This window comes from Hippoglossus stenolepis, chromosome 21 (assembly GCF_022539355.2).
Source record: "Hippoglossus stenolepis isolate QCI-W04-F060 chromosome 21, HSTE1.2, whole genome shotgun sequence".
Classification (NCBI taxonomy): Eukaryota; Metazoa; Chordata; class Actinopteri; order Pleuronectiformes; family Pleuronectidae; genus Hippoglossus; species Hippoglossus stenolepis.
This window is the reverse complement of record NC_061503.1, coordinates 9,339,661-9,362,381: the sequence shown is the minus strand read 5'-3', so window position 1 is coordinate 9,362,381 and position 22,721 is coordinate 9,339,661. Positions and strand designations below refer to the sequence as shown.

The window sequence follows — 22,721 nt, the reverse complement described above, 5'->3', positions numbered from 1 at the left end:
CCAGAAAGTTTTTCCTAGTGAGTGTCATCTGTTTCTGCCTCAGTTGCTGTTCCTCTCTCTCTCTCTCCCTCTCCCTCTCTCTCTCCCTGTGTGTGTGCATGGGACCAGACTCCTGCCAGGGCCTTGTGTTTTTTGGCACGGAGGAGGGTATGACGTCGACAGGCGTGGTAATAACAATGAGAACACTATTAAGTCCAGACTACCCAGACTCTCTGCTTTGTGGATCGAGGAAAAACAAAAAGGGTGTGGCTGTGAAAAATATAACAATGTGTGTTTTAAAGAAAAAACACACTTCGTGTACCTGAGCTGGGTTTGAAGAGAAACTTCTCCTCTGGAGCTGAAACACATGAAACCGCATACTATGCTCGTGGAGTTTCCTGTGAGTGCGCGCACACAGCCCGGCCAGTACAGTACATAGGAAATGACTCATAGGAGTTGAACTGTGAGCGTGGGTGTGTGCGCTATTAAAACAAGGAGCAGACTCCTGCGGGTGACTCACTCTGATGCTCGCTTTTCCATGCTGAGAACCAGCACGGACTGACTGCGCATCACATGCACTTTTCGGGAATCGTGTAGCCGACGGAGAGCAGCTTCCCCCCGGGCACACACCATGGCTTCTGACGCTCTCTGCGCGCTCTGCGGACTTATCCTCGCGGCCGTGGCCAATTTCCACGTCGTGAGCGCACAGAAAAGTAAGTAAAACGCTCTTATTCACACAAAAACGTGGATTTTAAAAGCTGAACGTAGAATCACCGCTTTCTGTTTGTGTACGCAAGTGGGGTTGCTTCTGCTGTTTTTTCTGGCGAGTTTTACGCGCAAATGCTGGCGCGTCTCTTGTTTTTGTGTGAACATGGATCAGAGAGGGCTGGTGTGGTCCGGCTGTATAATGGAGTCAGATAGTAGGGGTCTGCTTACAGAGCCGCTTCCTTAACCAGCTGCATTTCTCACCGGTTCCGCATTCCGATCGCCTTATTTCACCCCGTCCATCCATCCGTGCCCCTGGGTGAGAGAGGGACCGGCCACATGGAGAGAGGGCGACCAGCCTCGTGTGTCCGTTTTTGCGCCAAGATCCATTTCCACTATCTCACAGAAATGTAAAAAAAAAAAAAAAAAAGGAGAAGAAAGAGGAGGCTTTGAACTTTGTTTCCACAGGCATCTGAAGTTTGGACGTGATCCCACAGAGTCAGATTGCAGTGAGAACATGAAAAGATGGAATAATTATATGGATCAGGATCATTTCCTCGGATTTATTACAGTCACCAAATGTATTTTTTTACGGGTAAACTCAAAGCATGTTCGATTTAGGCTCCATCCGTGTGAAAGCATCTCTACATCTGGACATCAGCTGTTGGTCCACCCACCCCCTTCCACATTATGACAAAATACAGCACCCCCACACCCAAAAGCACCCTCTGTCACGCTAGGTGCTGAGATCTGCCAAGGTCTTCGTGTCATGCACACAGGAATAAATGGTTCCAAACTGTGTGTTTCACAGATTTTTTTACATCCTGAGCCTTGAGAAAGTTTTGTGGCTGTCAGGTGACCACATCTCTGCAGCTTCCTTTTTTTGTTTTTTTATCGAATGCCTGCTGTTGTATTGTCATACACAAATTAGTGAGAAATGAAACCACAAACGTTGCACTGAAACAGATACTCCAGAGATTCAGCTCAGGCTCAAACATGGCTACCATCTTCTCATCTGTTTAATCAGCACTTTCTTGTCGTTTGATCTGAACAACAAAAAAGCCTCCATGACCCAGATGTGGCTTTTGGGGGTTTTGGCTGCATGTCAAGCAGGAGTCAAGGTTCAGTTCCTCCCAGTGACTTCTTGAACCCTCCAGTGTGAGTCCATCTGGATCTGATGGACGAGGCACTGCTGAAACCATCGGGCTCACAAGAGCTGTGACACATTTTTGTACCGTGACCGCAGCTTTATAATGAGTCAGGCGAGCTGGGCTGTGGAGGACGGAGAGTCTCTGGGGGCCTGTGCATGGGGCTGCAACACATCCAGAGGCGTAGAGGTCAAAATGCCTCAAACATGACTTCTCCAGCAGGTGCCTTCTCGACTGCAGCCGGTGAATAATGACCTGCACTGACTGGTTGTCAACATCTTATGAATCCTGTGGAATGTGACCAGTGAGAAACGCACACGGCGCAGCCTCCTGTACATTTGTGATGTAGGCTCCGGACCTCATGGGAAATGGAAATATTCTTCTAGATTTAAGTTTAAAAATGCAAAATGCTCTGGTTGTGAGCGATGACACAAGCCAAGTGAATCCCAAATGTTTTTCACACAATGGTGAATTTGGCTCTTTATGTCCCACAACCTCCAACATGAGAAAGAAGCTTTTTCCACCTCTTCTATTGAAAAGTTATTCTAGTTGTTTAGTATTAAAAAGCACAGAAGACTAATTTTAAAACTAGAATGACACTCAGAGAAAACATACGTCAACCAAGGCCCAGCATTCCCCGAATGAACCCACATTTAACTTCACGAGATCCACATTTTAATTTGGATCAGTCCCTCAAATATGCCTGATTTTTTCATCAAAATCCATCAATTATTCTCTGTAGACACTTTATTTCTGTGTTTAGGAAAGTCGGAGAGAAATCCTGATACCGCTCCCTCATCCGAATCCACACCAAACTCATACCTCTTCCTTAAACCAAATTTCATGCTAATCCGTCCAGTAGTTTTTGCATAAACTTGTTTACAAACAAACCTACCAACAAACAAACAAACAAACGGACAGGGGTGAAAACATAACCTCTTGGCGGAGGTATATCTGTTAGCTCTGATGTGTAGTGGGGCAGAAGTATAAAGTAATATTCACTAGGAATATTCATGTCAGGCACAAGTACCTCAAAATTGAGCGAAAGTACAGTATTTATAAAGAAAATGCAAATTAGTGTAAATATACTTCCAACACTGATCAGATTACGTTGTTTTCTCAATCATTTGATCTATACAATATACAAAACCTTGCTTGTTTTGTTTTCAACCAACAGTAAAGAATTTGGAAAAAAATAACAATTTACACATGAAGCTCAATTTATTTGTCACAAGAAATCCTTTTCAGTTGGAAGCAGCAGATTGATGTTTCCAGGGAATCCTCTCTGAGGTTTGAATAAACAACCCTGATGATGTCACAGGGATGTCATCTAGATTATCTCAACTCGGCCTTGAGCCTTTTCAACAGAGCAGTATTCAACAGAAAGCAGAGGCATAACTGAAAGATGAGGGGACATAAGAGGCAGGGAGTGTCAAAGGAAAGATGTGTTTGAGTTGCATTATGGGAAATGAATCGTGCCGTGACTAGAAATCAGAATATCTCGGTCTATGTAATTAAGATTTTTGATTTGTTTCTACCTCCCCAGTGAGGTTAAGGAGGTTATGTTTTCGTCTGTGTTTATTTGTCTGCCTTGGTGTCATGTAGCAGGAACTACTGCAAAAACTACTTGACGGATTACCAGGAAGTTTGGAGAAAGGGTGCCGTACGGGTCAGGAAAGAACCCTTTAAAGATTGGTGCGGCTCTGGATCAGGATCTGTCAAGTTAAATGAATTAATAGATTTAAATATGGTTGGGCCTTGGTGGAGGTGGTGCCCCTGTTACTTCTACTACTGCCCAACAGCTACTTACTTTTCTGTTTTAACCAAAACTTTACACCTCATATTTAGATTAAACCAGTGGTACTCAGTATTATGTGGTCCACATACTTGATGCATCAAGGAGACCCGAAGGTGGAACAATATGCAAACGCTAACACAGTAACATGAGCAATTGTCACCCCCCCAAGTCTGGAGATGTCTCCCACAGCATCCCAGTATATCTTCCTCTACTTGCGACACCCATTCCAACAGCGCATCCATGAATGGCTAGAATTGCTGTCACTCTATGTTACATGCAGGTGTTCACATCCTATTGGATAGTTTAGCCTAAAGTATGGATACCTAAATCACATTGTGTCCTTACGTCTTGCCACTGGTGAAATACACAAAAGAGTTGAAGTTGCTGTCTCTCTGTCTGGCGCATCTGAGTTAGATATGAAAGTCCCTCAACGTAGACACTACAATATACTGTTGGTTGGGCCTTTATCTATAACCTGACCTTGGTACTGCGTAGAGAGAGAAGGGAGTATCTGTGGAATTAGACAGACACTATTCTCCTGTACAGATATAATATACAATATATATAGTGGCATATACAGTAATGTGTGAGGATGGTCAAAAAATCCTCAACACTCACGGAAGAGTAGTGTCTAGTGTGGGTGTGTTGTCAGGAGTTGTTAGCCGAAACATTTCTCCTCCGAACTACTCGTGTCATTCAAATAGTTTTCTAATCATTTCTAATCATTCAGACAGTTTTTTCTTCTCGACACCATCAATCACCTCATTCCTCCCTCACCTCCTCACTACCATCAGATTTATTCAGTGACCCAACAGAGCGACGCTGCTACAACAGTGAAAAGCTGCCGAGAGTTCTGCATCAGTTAATCTATTAATTGAATTTATGTAAATATATCAGTCACAGGGGCCATTTGTACAATGCTGACAATACTTCTGCACTAGGACTTAAACGTGGGTTTTAATGCAGAGATTCTACTAGTAATGGAGTATTTATACGGAAAAATACTCCATTACAGTAGACAATATCTTGTTTTTGTAGCATTTTAAATGAATTGCTCTCTTTTAATTCTGAATGTTTGAACAAAGAATGACGATCACCATCTCATCAAACATCCAGCATCTCCTCGTTTCATTGGTCGCGTCTTGTGTTCTTTCACCCATCTCATTAAAGGGATAGTTCACCAAAAAATGAAAAATCCACTCATTATCTTCTCACCACTGTGCCGATGGAGGGGGTGGGTGTGAAAGTGTTTGAGTCCACAAAACACTTTTGGAGTTTTAGGGGTAAACTCTGTTGCAGCAGAATCCAATCCAATCACACCGGCCCCTCCATCGGCACAGTGGTGAGAAGATAATGAGTGAATTCTCCTTTTAAGACTATCCCTTTAACGTGACCTTGTGTAATAACACAGCCTTCCACACTGTCGGCTCCCGAGCTTCATCGTCACAACATTCATTTACCGCGGTTGTCATGGAAGCAGCTGCAGTGTCCCACTCATTCATACGTCAAACTCGCCTCCCTGATAGTTTTGATGTTGCTTTCGGTGATGATTAAAGCCGCTGCACGTCGAACATGAAAGCCACCACAAACTGTGACACCAATCAGGCTCAGTGTCGCTCTTCTTTATCACGTTGAACACAACAGAAGTTCATGCAAATACACATGTGGGACGGTTACTGAACTATCTGATTCTGTGTTACTTTATCTGGGACACGTCGGGTGTTGTCATCTTTTTAGGCTGACTTCATGTTGTAATGTTGTTTTGCAGAGGTTTGTTTTTCAGCTTGATGTCACAACACTCGCTACTTCATTCCTGACCTTGGGGGAATCAGCTCCTTCTTATCCCAGCCAAGGATGTGAAACCCACAAACACTATTAAAGCAGCACTGAGTTCACTCTTAGCTGTGTCACTGCCTCAGGGGTCTTCATCGTGTGCACAGCTTTAATTGTTCAGCTGCCACAGAGAGAGGAGCAGCTTTCTACTGTGTTTCAGTGAAGGTAGACATTTTCTCCCCGAGCGCAACTGCCGCCGACCGCCGACCTCTTTCTCATAGGCTCGTTCGTTTATTCTTTGGAAGTCGCACACGTCCGCAGAGGCAAAAACAATGCAGCGGAAGCACTCTTCGAAAACACACATCCTGCTCTTCGCACACCGCCCGGCCCGCTCATGCACCCAGAGTCACTGAGTGATCCTCTCTGGTGCAGTTAGGTTGCATCAGCGGTCTGACACAGAGGAATTTCCCAGTTTCATTTTATAAGAAGAAGACAGCCACAGAGTTCCTCATGTGTCCCGCTGCAGGTCACAGCTGCAGTAACTGATTGCAGCTGGATGTCTCCCGCGAGTCAACAGATTGTGGTTTATTGTATTTAAGCATTTTCATTTTATTGCAGTGGGGATTGTGGTTGCTCTCTGAAGCTTTTGCATTAAATGTGTTCAAATATTACCCCAGATCGTAATATTTCATTTGCTTAAAACAGTGTTGAAAATTGCATAAATACAGAAATGTTTAGCCTTGGAAGAAGTCATAAACCCTCCAGGGCCAAGCCTTGTTTCCCAGTGAAAGTCTTGGGGATTATAAAGTGTCACAATTGTTTATGTCTGCTGTGTGTGTGTGTGTGTGTGTGTGTGTGCAGGTCAGTGTGGCAGCTCAGATTTTTGGAACTCAGATTTGGATAAGTGTGTGCCGTGCGCGTCGTGCAAGCAGTACCCCAAGACCCCGTCGTGCAACACATGTAAGAAACCGGCTCCGCCATGACTGATTCATACATTGGTTCACTTTCTGCCAGTGTTGCAGGTTAAGCTGATGTTTGTTCTATCCCCAGGTAAAGATCCGGAGATCTCACCGGATGTGTGGAAACCTGCGGCCATCACCAGTTTCTCGGTGCTCGCCGTCGTGCTGGTCGGCGCTGCCTTGATTATCGGGGTCATGGTGCATCGACGCAAGTCACACAAACGACCTCTACGTGGTGAGATCCTCAACACGTGAAATGTGATATTTAGCTTTCAAGCCATCATTGTTGAAAATGTTTTTTTAATCAAAAACCTGTGTTCCCTAACTGCGATGCTGTAATCCATCGCTTTTCAATAAAACTCTGCAGTGTCAAGTTGTAATTTATACGTTAATTAAAGAAATCTGAAATGTACTCTTGTGCAAGTCCAGAACAGGCCTTACCAGCCACCAATAACATCTTAAAATCAATTCTCAAATTCACCGGAAAGTCAAGAAAGTAAAGTTTCTTTTACAGCATCAGGAAATAACGTATTAGTTGGTATTCACAGATCATTTTAGAAGTGGTTTACACTGCGTTCCCTGGAAAAGAAACTGCTGTATCAGAGATTTCAATGTAAATACATCTGTGAAGACACAGAGTAAAAGATATTACAATAAGATGCATCGCATTAAACCCTAACATGGAGGAGATATTAGTGAAAAAGATTCTTTTTGGGGTTAAGTTACCTAAAATCTCTGAAAATATTTTGGGATATTTATTTGGATCTGCACCAAATTGCACAGAGTCATAAACATCTGACCCCTAAATATGAGTGATTCTTTTTTCATCATGATCAAATGGTGAAGAAGCTGAAAACAACCTATCTTGCACTGAAAAAACATTCCTGGATCTGCATTCTGATTTGAATCCGCACCACAATTTTATGTCTTCTTCCCTGACTCATATCATATCCCTCCACCCAGTTTTTGCGTAATCCTGCTAAAGACAATAGCTGGCGGAGGTGAATTTCACACATTTGTTGTATGCGTTGCTATGAAGCCTTTTGCAGCTGTGTCACATATGAAATGACTCTTATTGTGTTCCTATTCATGCCTAGAAACGAGTTGTGTATTTAAAAACACAATACATACTGGGAAGTGCTCATGTGTTTCTTCTTTATTTTGTATTACAGAACCCATTGAAGAAACTGCGGGGCCACTTTATCAAGCTTAAACATTTCAGTAAGTATGATTTTCATTTTCACTAAGATTAGTTGCTCCTGAACATCTTTTAGAGAGCAAAAAGTAAAGATATGAAGTTTAAAAAGTAAGAACATTCATTTTACCTGACAACAGTTTGATGACTAAACAGTTGTCCATAATGTGAGAGCGAGTGATCGACAGCGAGCAGGATTTTCTTGTGTTCTTTTACAAATGCTTTGGTCTCAAGAGTCGCCGACCACACCGGCATGATCAACCATGGCTGGTTCACGACGCCAACAGCGTAAACTCAGAGCCACATGGAGCGCTGCTTTCAATTTCAGTCCAAAGTGCTGCCATGAGACTCTATGCTAAGTTTTGTTTGGTGCTCATAGGCCAAGTAAAAACAGAGATATGATTTTATTTTACACACGAGTGAAAGTATGCAAGATGAGGATGGTGCAAGCGTTGCGTTTAACTAAATATTCTTTGTTATATTGAAAAAACATCAGCCCAGGGGGGCTCCTAAGGGTTAATTTAATTTACTAAATTCATCAAAATTAATTAATTTAATTGAGTAACTTTTCTGAAATAGATTAAATTAACTTAATTTAAATAAATCAATAAAAAATGTAAAATAAATGAAATGTAATTAACTTCAGAAACAACTTGATACCAGATATCAGTCCACGTCGGTCAAACCTCAATTGTAACATACGGTTGATAACAAATGTGACTGTAACTGTAATTGCGTACATGTGGGTAAAATGATGTGAATGCAAAGAGAACTGAACGGTTGTCATACCCTCCACAGCCTCATCTTCCTCTGGAAACAGATGTGACGGAACCGAGCAGCGACCGGCTCACAGCTGGACGCAGGAACCTCTGGACCATGAAGTGTGTACTCTGAACGCAGAGTATCTCCTGACCAGAATCGGACCAGTTTTATTTATTAGACTGTTGAAGGGATCACACTCAGTCCCATAGCGACCACAGGACTTAACGAGCAACTCTCACACCGTAACATTATATTAGAGTGGTATCATTTTCTGACCACGTGTGCCTCTATATTCCATGTAAATGAGATCATGATCCAGAATAGCCTTTGTGGGTTTATATAGATATTTGATTCAGCATCAGGACTAACCTACAAACCCACGCTCCTGTTTAGTGTTGTGCTGTTCTCCAGCAGGAATCCAATGAATGTAACACAGCTAGTGCCGTCTGCTGGGCTGCAGTCTGATCCCCTGCTATTCTGCAGGGTTACAAGGGGTCTCCCTGCTAGTTATGTACCACAACAGCCTCTTCAAGATAAACCATATGTGAGCAAGACAAACTGTTTGGCACATTAAGGCCATTTGAATGTAGCTTTTTGTAGGTGAAATGTATTCTAGCCTTTGTCCCTGACTGCACCTCCAGCTGTTCCAACACAGACCCTTTACTGCAGGTCACAACAATATGTTTATTTTTTTTAAGGTTTTTAGCTGACTTTTTAAATTCTCCTACTATTACATCCCCAGAATTCACGTTACCGTCCCAGCGTTAGCGGCACAGGATGCTTGAAACACTAGAAACACACAATGCCAGCCAACTAACAAGAGCAAAGAATGTACTGTACTGAAGAGAATGACACCCACAGTGTTTTAGGCGCAAGTTACACAATCACAACTAACTCGGATTTGTCGATTGATGATCCTCAACAACAGAAAAAGGCAATGCATCATGTCGAGATGTCAGTAATTTTGTGGACATTGAAACCAGTGAAAAACATGGTGGGGCAGGATTGTTGTTTTCCACTTTTTCTTATAGTACAAAGTGGTTTTTTGTGGGTTTTTTCATCTTCCGACCATCTTGCAGTATGTGGTCACTGACAATGTTTCAGGTCTGCTTTCTGGATCTGTCTGCTTGTGGGTGAAATGCTTGCCCTGTGGCAGCGACATTAGGGAATCACTTCAAATACAGATACGTCCACATTTCTATTTTTGTGTTTAGATGTTTATATTATTTATTTGTAAGTATCTTGCAGTGTAGCATTGTTTCAAACTGCGAGGGACAAGCACATGTGTAAAGGGACTCCAGTGAAGATTTTTCTATTAAATTTCTACTCAGCCAGCCAGTGATGTTACTGAGCAATAACTAACACTTCCTGCTTATCCCTCATGCTTCCTGTCTAACTGTATATACTGTACATGCACTGGCTTCTTTTACTTAATGCAATCCTATAAACCGCTTTGTGTACCTAAAGTATTTTCACAATAAAACTGACAATTTAATAATCCGAGGTGTATTCATGACTTCATCAGTTGGACGAATATGGACAAGAAACAAACACATTTGGTTTTTCCAAGTCTTTTAATTCATGTCAACTAGTTTTATCAATAATTTGCTCATATTCTAAACTACGCTCTAACAAATAAGTAAAAATCTACGCTTCTGAGTGACAAAATAGTTATATAAATATGAATTAAATACTGAGCAGACATTTGCGAGCACTGAAAACGCATTCAATCAGAACATGTGGTATATGTTTTTTTTTATTACACAATAGCTAATCTAGTAGTTTTCTCCCGCTGAACAAAATCTTGCATTGAATGTACAGAGATCCAGCCGACATTTTTGTTCTAATATTTACAGAGAGCTCTGAGATTAACGCACACGCCACAAATACCAGGCTGTGATTGTGATCAATGACAGAGGAGTGAATGTGTTAAGTGCCACAGGGAATTAGAACGTGAACCTCGTACAAAAATAAAGTCAGTTTACAGTTTTAACTGAAATGTGTATCCGTCGTTTTACATGTAGGCTACCATGGCATATGACAATGTCAGTTAATACAGATGAACTTTTAAATAATGTAACAAAGATGGCAGATGGGAAGTTATCATGTGTTTTTTTTTTTCCAAGGCTTGTGTCAGAATATCGACTCCAATGAAGACAAATGAGATGAACTCAGTCTGTGCACTGAAACAATTTCAGCATATTGCTTAAATATTACGACCCGCTGAACGAGCGGAGGTGAACCATCAAGTGGCCGACTCGTTTCCTGTCGACGCAGCAACAAACGACAACATCTCGGCCGCGTCATCGACCTCCAGTCCTCCTCAAGCTAAAAACGTCGCAACTACGCATGTGCAAATTCAACTCAACAACGGGAGAAACAACCACAGTAAGATTCTGCAAACGACAAAAGTAAAACCTTAAAACTGATGCTTCATTCATTCCACGTCTTACAATATGTAACTATCTGAGTTTGTATGGATACAGTGTATTCCCCTACAATTACGCTGCGTGAGGCAGTAAGTAGCAGAACTACATAGGCAGGGCCTTCTATGAGGTATTTCTTACTTCTGACCAGTGCTAAACAAACATACGCACACACGACATACAATGTTAATGGCATGAAGAAAATCAAATTTCAGATTGTTATATAAAAAAAAAAGGCCATGTGTTCACTTATGGAGATTCAGGTTTTCTTTAAACAGAACTCGCTTCAGGAACAACATTCACCTCAGACAACTTGGCAAAAAAAAAAAATTGCACATTTTTTTTATAGAACATGAGTGATTCATGAAATCGAGACAGTAAATCCACAAAGCTCTGGTATGTTGGCAGTGACGCTTGTGCTTAGCAGAAATTAGGCATCCCGGCCACATGTGTGTTTGAATTTACAGATACAAAGTCATTCTATTTGATTCATATACAGCATTTGTGACCGAAAAATAAAATGATGGCGATCGAGGGGAAAAGGGAACCACTTCCCCCTCAATGTTCTTTTTCTGTTGTTAAATGCTTAAGACATTTTAAATGTTTGGTGGTGGAAAAGATTCATAAATCATCAGAATAATTAAAGAAAAATCAAATGTAGCAGACAAACAGAAAAACATTGTGTTTTACAGTATAACAAGTAGAGTGAGAGGTGGTTTGTCTACATTTAACTGCTACAATCTGTTTATATTTTAGGCACTGGCTCTTCTACATAACTGACGCTTTTTAAAATTCTAACATGGATAACGGTGCGCGCTGCATGTTGCAGCTGCAGCTACACGGAGTGACTTTGACAACCGTTAAACGAGATCAAATATAAACATGTCGAAATGGCACGAGTACAAAGAAAATGCTCTGTTCGCTTCAAACTGATTATCTACAAGGTTTTACACATCAGGTATGCTCCTTTTGAAGGTTTCCCCTGAGTGCTGCCAATAACACACCATCCTTGGCTCAATTCATTCCTGCCTGTTGTAACCGATGAGAGTTAAGGAGTTAGAGATCCACTGATGAAGTTCCTTACAGGCTACATGAGTTTCAGAAGACAGATTTTCTTTTTTTGTACAACATTCATAAAAAGGTTTTTTTTCTAATAAAATATGGACATAAAATAACAGGAATAAATTAATAAATACATCAATTTTAGCATACAAGGTCACTCAACTTGATTATTATTAGCAGTACAACTATTAATATGATTTCAGTAAATCACTTTGCCACTGACCTTTGGACACACCCAGAGGTATTTGACTTTATAATAACAGGCTTGCCCTATGTGAGCTCCCAGAGGAAAAGCGAGCAGTCCTCCGAGATTGACGGCAAAGCTAACAAAAGGATTCAAAGATAAATATAGTTTGTATATTTTGTTATCTAAGGAACTTACAGAGGCACTGAACACATTTGTACATAGCAAGAGAGGAGAGATCACCAGTAGTCTTACAAAAAAACATGGTATCTGTGTTAATATTCTTACACGGACCTGGGCTGCACTTTTCTGTTCACTTTGGTTGGTCATTGAGGAATGATTGGCGATCGTTTTTTTTTTTTTAAATCGCCCGCCCTGTATTCTGGGATCCTGTGTATTCACAGAAAAACATTCAGGCCGTATTAAAAGATGACCCTCTGGAGACTTTTCAGTGATGCTGCCATCTGTTGCCGAGGTAAGACTGGGTATCAGTAATGAAATGTGCATTTTCAAAAAGGAGCCTCTGTCCGGACCAAGGTGCACTTTCTGAAGAAAAAAAAAAAATACTGTTTTACAATTACTGATAGAGGGACAAATACGAGATCTATAAGAGGATTCGGTTGTCCTCGTCTCTTGTTTACTCTGCACCACTACTCTAAAGGAAAGACCCCATGTCCAGGTCCATAAACGTGTCAGCGTCCATGCTAAAAGAAGAGTCGTAGCTCTGCGTGTTCTGGTGCATCTTCTGATGGTGCCGCAGGTTGGACTTGCTGGAAAAGCTCTTATCGCACAGCAGGCAGGCGAAGGGCTTCTCTTTGGTGTGGATCCTCCGGTGACATATGAGCTGAGTGGACACGCGGAACGCCTTTCCACAATCCAGGCACTGGTAGCGCTTGGGCTCCGTGTGAATGCGCCGGTGGTTCTTGAGGGCCATCAGGTTGGAGAACTCCTTCTGGCAGATGGAGCAGAAGAAGGAGCCCGTCTTGTGGCTGTTCTTGTGGTTGAGCAGGGAGCCGGCGTGGCGATAAGTGCGGCCACAGTGCTCACAGACGTGGCTCTTCTCCTCCGTGCCAGCGGTGTCGTTCGGTGAATCGGGGATGCTTCCTGGAATGTGGGACAAAGGTGGTGGAACCGGCTTGTGCATGCCGTCAATGCCCATGGTCGGATTTATTCCTGAGTCCCAGCAAAAGTTGTTAGCTATGGGTTCATCCGCAGCTTGTTGATAGGGGCCCTGATCCCTGTGGTGCATGTCGTGGTGCTGCTGGTAACTGTCTGTGGTGGGAAAGCTCTGCTGGCAGAGGTTGCAGACCACAGCCCGCTCCTTCGAGTGCACCTCCATGTGGTTCTGCAGGTGTGCGACCAGGCAGAAGGTCTTGCCACACTCGGGGCAGCAATGACGTCTCATCTGAGAGTGAATCTGCAGAGTGAGAGAATCAGGAAATGTCTGGAGACACAAGGTACAATGGTGGAGGTTTTCGGAGTGTGTCTTTTTATGGTTGAGGAGGGAGCCGGCGTGACGGTAGGAGCGCCCACACAGGTCACACCTGCAGCAGGGATATGTTTATGTTCAGTCCCTAACACAAACTGCAATCCAGATCATTCAAACCAATAGCAAATTACTTCTAAAACAGCAAATTACTAATATACCTTTACTATCATTAAACATTACAATACTGTAAAAAACTAGATTTTTAGGCCAATATTGCTCATTTAAAAGTAGCAGTAAATACATAAACATCATTCATAAGGAATCTGTTCATATGTTTTTTCAGTACTTAAATCAAAATGTGGATTGAACAGGACATTTTCCAGGTGAAAAATAGACTTGTCAGTACTTTCTGGTGAACAAAATAAGCAAACTATTTATATACTTCTGGTAACTTATCAGCCTAAATTATGCTCTCATACAGTTACATCTGCAATAAACTAATATTGGCCAATATATCTAATCAGTGTGGTCAGGATAGTTTTCTTAAACAAAGAGAAAATACATGAGAACAATACGTTAACACTGAGGTCAAAATCAAACTTTAACTCACGTGAAGCACTTGTCTCCTCTCTCCGACTGCTGGACTCCAGCTCTTATCGAGCTCCCCTGACCTCTGCGGCAGCGGTGTCTCTTCAGACCAGACCTGCCCTGGAAACTCTTCCCACACGCCGCACAGCTGAAGTGACTTGCCATGCGGTTGTGGACCCTCTGGTGGTTGTGCAGGATGCTGGCGAGGCGGAAGGCCTTTCCGCACGTGAGACACACGTACTTTTTCTTCTGCGTGTGGATGCGCGTGTGATTGCGCAGAGCCATGGGGTTAGTGAAGGGCTTAGAGCAGACGGTGCAGCTGAAGTGTCCGGTCTTGTGGGTATTTTTGTGGTTCAGCAGTGAGCCTGCGTGGCGGTAACTGCGATTACATATGTTGCATGTGAACGGTCGCTCCTCCTTTCTTGGAAATATATTTGTTTGGGCATCACTGCTGCCTGAAGGTCCATCGCAGGTGTGGGCTGCCAGTTGGTCAACGGAGAGAAAGGCCTGTTTACATTCCTTACACTTAATGGCTCTGGGTTTCAGGCCCCGTCTGCTTCTGGCCCCTTCATTTCTGAGGGCCACACAGACGTGAGCTGATAGCTGCTTCTTGCCTCTAAAGCCTTTTCCACAGTTTTGGCAAGAGTGCTTTTTAAATGCAAAGTGGGTGCGCAAGTGGTTTTTCATTGCTAGTTGATTGGAGTAACTGTTGTTACACACAGAGCAGCAATATTCACCAGTTTTATGGGAGTTTCTGTGGTTGACCAGACTTCCTGCATGGCGATACGTACGACCACACTGATCACAGGCGAAAGGTCGTGGGTCGCCCGTTTCCTCAGATTTGACTGAAGTCTCATGCTTTGTTTGAGCCGTTCCCCCTGCCGGTAGTCGCCTGGAGCGCCGAGCGGAGGTAGAGGCCTGATTGGAATTTGAAGTCAAGGGCTGCATTCCTCCATCTGACCTGGTTCCATTCATCTGCATGAGGGCCTGGATCTGGCTGTTGAGTTCCTGGATTTTGGCCTGGTTCTCTTTGTGCCGTCGCTGGTGGTTCAATAGCTGCTTCTGAATTTTGAAGGCTTTCCCACACTCATTGCAAGTGTGTCTGTGGGAGGAGAGAAGACCAAATTAGTTCATTCGGAGTTTGAAATACAGGGGACCGTCTACGCAAGGATAAACGCCATGATGACAAAACACAATTGTGACTCTACAGGCCAATTTTCAGTTTTCTGCCATAACAACTATTCATTAGTTACAACAAGCATTGACAATTTGTAACATGAGTGACAAATGAAATAATTGTACACCTATTAATGATGTTACCAACCTCTTGATGTCAAAGTGGGATCTCTGATGGTTTTTTAAGGCCAACAGGTTGTAGAAGCGTTTCTGGCAGACAAGACATCTGAATACACCTGTTTTGTGGGACTTTTTGTGGTTGAGGAGGGAGCCTGCGTGTCTGTATGACCGTCCACATTGATCACACTTGTACTGACGAGCCTCTGTGGCGCCTGTTTCTTTAACGCGACTTGTGTCCTCATACTGGGCAACGTCGTTCACTTTCATTTCCTCTTTACAATTGGCTGACTCATCTACCCTCTGTGCGGTGCAGCCATGGTTCTCAAGATGATGGTAGCTGGTGCAGAATATTCCACAGCTGCCGCAGATGATACTCTGTGGTTCCTCCGTGCCTCCGGACACATCGCTGGTGTTCATATGTAAATGATTTTCGTCATCTACCTGGTCCTTGTTATGTACAAGCTGATGGGTAATCAAGTCCTGCCTATTGGCAAAACTTTCCCCACATGTGCTACAGATCATCATCTCTCCCAGCTCGTCTTTCACTTCTTCATGGGAGGACATGGATGAAGGCCCTGAGCTTGCAGGAGTGCCGTGAGACTGTGTGTGCCCTCGGAGGTGGCTCCTCAGAGCCCTCATGCTGGTGTAGCTGTTTCCACATAAAGAGCACTGATAAAGATCTCCATCATCATCCTCCTCCTCCTCCTCCTCGTCAGCGTTATCATCCTCTGTGTCACCATTCAGCTGATGACTGCTCATATTTTGGTGGAAATTTTGTTCGAAGTAACTTTGATCATCATGGCTACCATTCAGACCATGGAAGTCGACATTACTCACTGGGTTTCCAACGGAATAGTGACCATTACTGTCCTGGAAGTTTGCATTACTCTCACTGCTAGTTGTGTCATGCTGCTGTTGTAACAGTGGGCAACTGTGAGACTTGATCCCTGCAATGTCTGCAAAAGTCTCACCGCAGTCTGCACACATGTGCCTCTGCATCAGGTGTTCACTGTGAGGTAGATGCACTGTCATATCCTGGGAAAAGTCCTGATTAAATTGCTCATGGTACAACGATCCATTGTTGTGGTCAAGTCCATTCTTCGGATCAATATCGAGCACGGGCTGGGTGTCGTCTTCCTCCTCGTGTGAGGAGAAGCAACCCTGTTGATTCTCCAGTGTCAGAGGCTCCGAGGAGAGCCAGTCCCCCTCAGCGTTGAGGCTAAAAGACGAAGACTGACCTTTGTGGAGACGAAGATGACTTTTGAGGGCAGCTAGGTGAGGATAACTCTTCCTGCATACGGAACACTGGTAAATCCCAACCTGATGTGACCTTTTGTGGTTGATGAGGCTCCCAGAGTGGCGGTAGCTTTTACCGCAGATTTGACACTTGAAGGGACGCTCATCAGAATCTACAGTGGAAGACTCCTCGAATTCCGCTGTAATGTCATTGTTTTGTGTGTGCGCCAGGACAGGATCGAGAAGGCTTGCGTCTATTATTGGAGGTTCTCCCTGAGTGCTACTGGAAGATGGAGTTTGATTATTGGAGCAGTCCGAGTACATGTGACCATTACTTAATATTTGCTCCTGTGGTGGATCAAAACCTCCAAGATTATCTACTGATGATACTGAGGGAATATTATTTATAGGAGATGCATAAAAATTTGACTCAGGCGAAGCAATACTGTTGTCGTATGATATATTGTGGCTCTCTGACATGGGATCTTGAAGGCCAAATGACATAGATGAAGAGTTATGCATTTGGATGTGTTCCTGGAACTCTTCATCACTGGGGAACAGTACCTGACACAAATGGCAGAAATTTACTTGAGCGTCCTGGTTCTGAGGGGAAAACCGGCCTAGTGGTGTGCCGGTGAACGACCCGCCAATCGGACCAGGGTCTGTCCCGCTTCTCGACTTGTGAGTTCTCTGGTGGCTGTAAAGGGCAGCCATGTTGTTGAACAGCTTGAAACAGACCGTGCACTCAAACATTCCCACCTGGTGAGTCTTTTTATGGTTGGTCAGGCTTCGATGATGAATGTATGCTTTGTCACACAAATCACATTTGAAAGGTCGATCTGCTGCCTCATCAGAGGACTCGGCTTGTGCATTAGAAATGTCCTCCGTATTGTCCTCAAACGGGCTATCTTCTGTAGACATTCCGACACCGGCTAAATGCTCATCGAGATGATCATTCTCAATTCCATGACTATTTTCATGTTCAGGATATTCCTCGTCTAACTTCCTGAACGACTGCTCTTTTGCTCGCCTGGAGAGATGAACCTTCTCGTGTGTGGTCAGCTGTGTTGCCAGACGAAAACCCTTCCCACACTGTACACAGGAGTACTTCTTCTGTGAAGTGTGGCTCCGGAGATGACTCTTCAGGGACAAAGCGTTGGAGTTGTCTTTGCCACATATGTCACACTGAAAAGAGCCCACTTCATGAGTCTTTTTGTGATTAGCTAGGCTACCAGCGTGCCTGTATCCACGGCCACATTCGTCACATTTAAACTTGCGTTCTTCCTCTTCTTGAAGGTGTGCATCCATGTGTTCAAGCAGACTGGGCATATTGGGACATACCAGGCCACATTGTTTGCAAGGAAAATGTGACGTCCTGCCACGGTCTTGCGCTGCCATTACAAGCTATCAATTGAATTACGTGTGCCAGACACAGGGTGTTGGGGTATGCAGGGAGGAAATGCATTAGATGCCTTTCTTGTCTGTTTACAACTATTTGTCTTTACAGTAAGGTCCAAGGTATGTCCTGGGAGGAAACAGAGGACGTTGGGAACCAGTTCCACGCGACCAAGTGTTGACTTTAGGAGAAGCAGGCAAATAAAGCTGTTGAGGACAAAAGACAGGACAATTAGAGTAAATATATAAACTAAATAATAGAATTCCCTGTTCTGCAGGTCAAGTATACATTGACGTTATTCATAGATAATTGTAGTTTTTCTCCAACTAGTCCCTCTCTCTAACACACACATGTGGCTGTTGAGGATCAACAATAATCAAAACACATTAATTACTTAATACTGATCCCTGATTCAAATCTTTCAAAAGTAAAACAAAAAAAACAATATGTTGTTCTAACCAGCAGGTGACCTGAAGTAGAGGCAGATGTATTAAGCTGAATGCACTTAGCTGGTAACTGTGCCCAGCCTGAGCTGTTTTGTTACATTTCTGCACCAGCATGCTAACTGAACTACCGCTAGCTATGTCAATAAACCGGGAGACCAACGCCTCTCGCTCTCTCTCTCGCCGGGTTCATTGCACCTACGAACATCCACAGTATCCGGCATTACAGACAAAAGCTGAACGAACGCACTCGTCCCCACGAGGTTAGAAGAAAGAGCCAACAAGTGGGTCACTGTTAAAACTGTTATCGCGGGGCAGGGAGCTAGCTAACGTTAGCGCGACACCAGCTAGCACCACCATCGCGGCTAGCTAAACAAACATTGCACCAAAAAGCCTGGAAGTCGTTTCAAATGCGGAAACGCGACTAAAGCGAGCGCGGCGGATTAAATACCTGCAGCAGCGGCGATTCAACGCGAGCCTCCGAACATGTTCCTTCATTCATTAGTATAAAAACTGTATTTACTGTAAAGGGCACCCCCCTTCCCCCCCGATTGTCTTTTTTTCTTCTTCCATCCCCTGTTCCCACATTGCTCTTGTTGCTAGGAAACAGGAAATGTGCAGCAGTGAAATACTTCCCTCTGAAGAGGAACTCGGTGGGTGAGCTAAAAGTTGGCGTGAAACAAAATGCGGCGAACTCAGCGATAAACCGACCACACAGCGAGCACTAAACCCAAATAAAAACACGTGTCCGTCCCGATACCGCGCCTCTGCTTCTCGTATACATGCCAAAAACACGTTAGCTCCCCGGGATTAGCACTCGCAAGCTAGCTCCGTCATTGACTTGCGAGCCTCCGGAATGGTCCTAGCTTCGGCTCAGATCGCATGTTTACACAACGGCGAACACGCTAACTTCATCAGAGCGGTCGTGCTTTGACCCGGTGGCTCCAACGTGTGTGTTGTGAGTCTTATTTTAGCATCTTTTACCATCAAACGCATTAAAATGCTGCACACTTGTCCGGCCGAGGGCTTTCGTCATCATGGTCCTAGAGCCGGCCCCCATCCCGCAGCCAGTCACCGCGTCTCTCCGTAAATACACTCGTGTACCAGACATTTTTTTTTCTCTCCAAGCATCACCCACCAGCCATTAATGTGCCGATTCAGGTAAGAAACGCCGCCGTTTCCCTCCCGCACGCACGGTGCTAAAAGCAGCTATTGTTAGCGAAATCCAGCCCGTGTAACGACGATGACACTGTGGGTGCAAGCGGTCCTAAAGCCAGCCATTTTGAGTTAGTTCAAAAAAAAAGAAAATGCGTAGCAGTCAAGCTAGCGGAGAGGAATACGTACAGATCGTGTCCGGTCGTTAGCACCATCGCGGGGTCTTGTGATGTTCGAGCCTCGTCTCCGCTCGGCCTCACGTCCGTCATTCATACACACTGTTCTGAGTCATTGCCACTTCCTCTGGCATCAAAGCGGTTAGCTTATTGTCCCTGAGGTCCTAATGCCAGCCATTTTGTGATTGAATGCACACCCACATATTTCTGCTATTATGTGATCATACACATCTTGTCCTTGTTCCTCATCAGCCACTGTCACTGACACTTTTTGTCCAGATAATCATGTCTTGTAGAGATTTAACCTGAAGCCCCTTGGAGCAGATCTACTATCCCACAATCTCATTCTGCTGATATGTTTATTTACATGATTATTACAAAGTCTTTTTATGTCATCTCTTGGCAGATGTAAAGATGGCCTCTCCTCAGCCTGGCAGCCCACGTCTTGCAGAGCAATGCACTCCCCCTTCTCAGGATGAAGAGAGCCAGCCGGAGGAAGAGCTGCCGAGGGATCGGCCTGCGAAGAAACGTGGCAGAGGCAGGCCTCCAAAAGCCAAAGCTTCCTTCAAATGCTCCGCGTGCACAGAGGCTTTCAAGAGTCTGTCAGCTCTGCGCAGCCACAAGCTGTCAGCGCACGTGAAGGACCGCCAGCAGCAGCAGCCACAGCAGCAGCCACAGCAGCCGCACACATGCTCTCAGTGCACCAAAACATTCACGAGCAAGGCTCAGCTCTCAAAGCACGAGCGCACTCACTCGGCCCAGCGTCCCTTTCAGTGTCCCGACTGTCACAAGGCTTACAAGACCCCCACAGAGCTACGCAACCATAGCCGCTCTCACACCGGGGAGAAACCTTTCATATGCACTGAGTGTGGTAAGGCCTTCATGCAGGCTATATGCCTGAGGATCCACATGACACAGCACAGCGGCGAGCGTCCTTACTCCTGCCGTCAGTGCTCTAAGAGCTACCCCACCCTGTCTAAACTGAAGGTGCACATGCGCTCTCACACAGGAGAAAAGCCATACTTCTGTGCCGAGTGCGGCAAGAGTTTTGCCGATCCCTCTGTGTTCCGAAAGCACAGAAGGAACCATCAGGGCCATCGCCCGTATGCCTGTGACGAGTGCGGGAAAACATACACAGAGCTGAAGGACCTGAAAAACCACGAGCGCTCCCACACCGGAGAAAAGCCGTACCTGTGCTCAGACTGCGGCAAAGCTTTCTCCCGCTCCTCCTCTCTGGCCTGCCATCAGCGCATTCACTCTCAGAAAAAACCCTATCAGTGTGAGCAGTGTGGCAAAGGCTTCACCCAGCTGTCCTCGTACCAGTCTCACCTCCGCACTCACTCCGGTGAGAAGCCCTTCCTCTGTCCACAGTGCGGCAAGATGTTTTCCGACCCATCCAGTTTCCGTCGCCACCAGCGAGCCCACTTGGGTTTCAAGCCCTACCCCTGCGATAAGTGTTCCAAGAGGTTCAGGCAGCCGGCTGATCTGGCCGTGCACGAACGTGTCCACTCTGGAGAGCGACCCTACAAATGCCAGAGCTGTGACAAGGCCTTCGTGGCATCCTGGGATCTGCGGCGTCACATGCTTGTCCACACAGGACTCAGGCCCTTTTCTTGCACCGAGTGTGACAAGTCATTCGCCGAGCGCTCCAGCCTCAACAAGCACCGGCGCGTGCACTCTGGAGAGAGGCCTTTCAAATGTGAGGAGTGTCTGAAGTCATTTGTTGTGTCCTCAAGTCTGCGCAAACACGAGAGAACTCACCTAGCTGAGCAGTCGGAACAACAACAACAACAACAGCAGCAGCAGCAGCAGCAGCAGGAGACGGAGGCAGGATCAGCTTCAGGCTTCACCCCCCACACGACTCTCCCTCAGTTCTCCTGTACACATTGCGATGCTACATTTGGAACCTGGGATGAAGTTCAGGCCCATGAAAACCTGCACTCCATCGACTCCGCTCCCCCGAATGTTACCAAAATTGTGCCACTGGGCTCACACGTCTGCGAAACCTGCCAGGCGGAGTTTGCACAGCTGGCTGATTTACAGGAGCACGAGAAGCAGCATCCCAAGCCGAGGCCTCATGTCTGCAACAGCTGCGGCAAAGGCTTCCTCAACAAATCTGGGCTGCGTAAACACCAGAAGATCCACTCCGCCAACAAACCCCACAGCTGCCCCCACTGCGGCAAAGCCTTTCTGTTTGCCGCCTACCTTCGCAAGCACTTACGGACTCACGCAGACGCTGCCCAGGCCTCCCAACAACTCACCGACTTAAACATTATCCACACGGACCCGCTCCCCTCTCCTCCTCCCCCCAGTGAGGTTTCCCCCTCCACTGTCGAACCCAGCACCGTATCGCTGACGGTCCCAGTGACTGTACCTGTGACTGGTTTTCAGACTCTGCCCGAGTACCTGGTGAAAGAAGAGGGACTGTAAGCTGTCCGATTTTTGGTTCCACAAACATTTAGACTGTTGCCTTAAATCTTTTGTGACGATGGGTCTTATTTAGAAAAAAATGGTATTATATTTCAAAATAACTTCCTTCAAAAAATGTCTAAATAGATTCTCCTACAATTCATTACACTGCTCTGTCACTGTTTTGTATTGCCATGATATTTGTAAGTTGTTACATATGATGTTCATATTTTAAAATATATGCGCTACTATAATTAGCCGATTAAGGAATTGTCTTATCTGTTGTAATCTCATAAAAAAAGTGGTGTTGCAAACATACAGTAAATGCTGATTACCGTAAATTGTTGTGATTTCTGGTAAACATGTTTTTATAATACATTTTAATTATAGCTTCTCTGACATTTTTAACACTGTATATTTCCATCTTATAAACATAATTTGTTTTACTGTATAAGATATTTGTAATCACTGTCATCTGATATTATATTAAGTGTCAAGTAAAGAAAAAAAAAAAGAGTGGAATTCCTGAATATTAAATCAGTGGAATTCAATTTTTATACCAATAAAAATGTGTCCTGTGCAAAAACTAGTTTTATTTATTG

General features: G+C 44.6%; 3 protein-coding genes across 6 annotated transcripts; 2 read left to right on the top strand and 1 right to left on the bottom strand.

Annotated features, from left to right (window-relative positions):
* The first annotated feature begins 204 nt into the window (after positions 1 to 204).
* On the top strand, positions 205 to 9,819 carry LOC118100555 (tumor necrosis factor receptor superfamily member 12A). The gene is made up of 5 exons (XM_035145808.1): positions 205 to 692; positions 6,265 to 6,363; positions 6,454 to 6,597; positions 7,535 to 7,583; positions 8,356 to 9,819. Exons 1-4 carry the CDS (start codon positions 611 to 613, stop codon positions 7,573 to 7,575), a joined length of 366 nt encoding a protein of 121 aa, XP_035001699.1. The 5' UTR covers positions 205 to 610; the 3' UTR covers positions 7,576 to 7,583; positions 8,356 to 9,819.
* Positions 9,820 to 9,874: 55 nt separating this feature from the next.
* On the bottom strand, positions 9,875 to 20,092 carry znf646 (zinc finger protein 646). 3 transcript variants are annotated; one of them, XM_035145787.2, is made up of 4 exons: positions 19,724 to 20,092; positions 15,333 to 18,142; positions 14,031 to 15,110; positions 9,875 to 13,535 (listed from the first exon to the last, which is right to left on the bottom strand). In XM_035145787.2, exons 2-4 carry the CDS (start codon positions 17,936 to 17,938, stop codon positions 12,647 to 12,649), a joined length of 4,575 nt encoding a protein of 1,524 aa, XP_035001678.1. In that variant the 5' UTR covers positions 17,939 to 18,142; positions 19,724 to 20,092; the 3' UTR covers positions 9,875 to 12,646. The 3 variants fall into 3 exon arrangements, with proteins under 3 accessions (XP_035001678.1, XP_035001677.1, XP_035001676.1); XM_035145786.2 differs by lacking the exon at positions 19,724 to 20,092 and adding an exon at positions 19,364 to 19,496; XM_035145785.2 differs by lacking the exon at positions 19,724 to 20,092 and adding an exon at positions 18,831 to 18,973.
* znf668 (zinc finger protein 668) lies at positions 18,978 to 22,705 on the top strand. 2 transcript variants are annotated; one of them, XM_035145796.1, is made up of 2 exons: positions 18,978 to 19,032; positions 20,117 to 22,705. In XM_035145796.1, the coding sequence occupies exons 1-2, from the start codon at positions 18,993 to 18,995 to the stop codon at positions 22,138 to 22,140; spliced, it is 2,064 nt and encodes a 687-aa protein (XP_035001687.1). In that variant the 5' UTR covers positions 18,978 to 18,992; the 3' UTR covers positions 22,141 to 22,705. The 2 variants fall into 2 exon arrangements, with proteins under 2 accessions (XP_035001687.1, XP_035001689.1); XM_035145798.1 differs by lacking the exon at positions 18,978 to 19,032 and adding an exon at positions 19,403 to 19,540.
* The last annotated feature ends 16 nt before the right edge of the window (positions 22,706 to 22,721 follow it).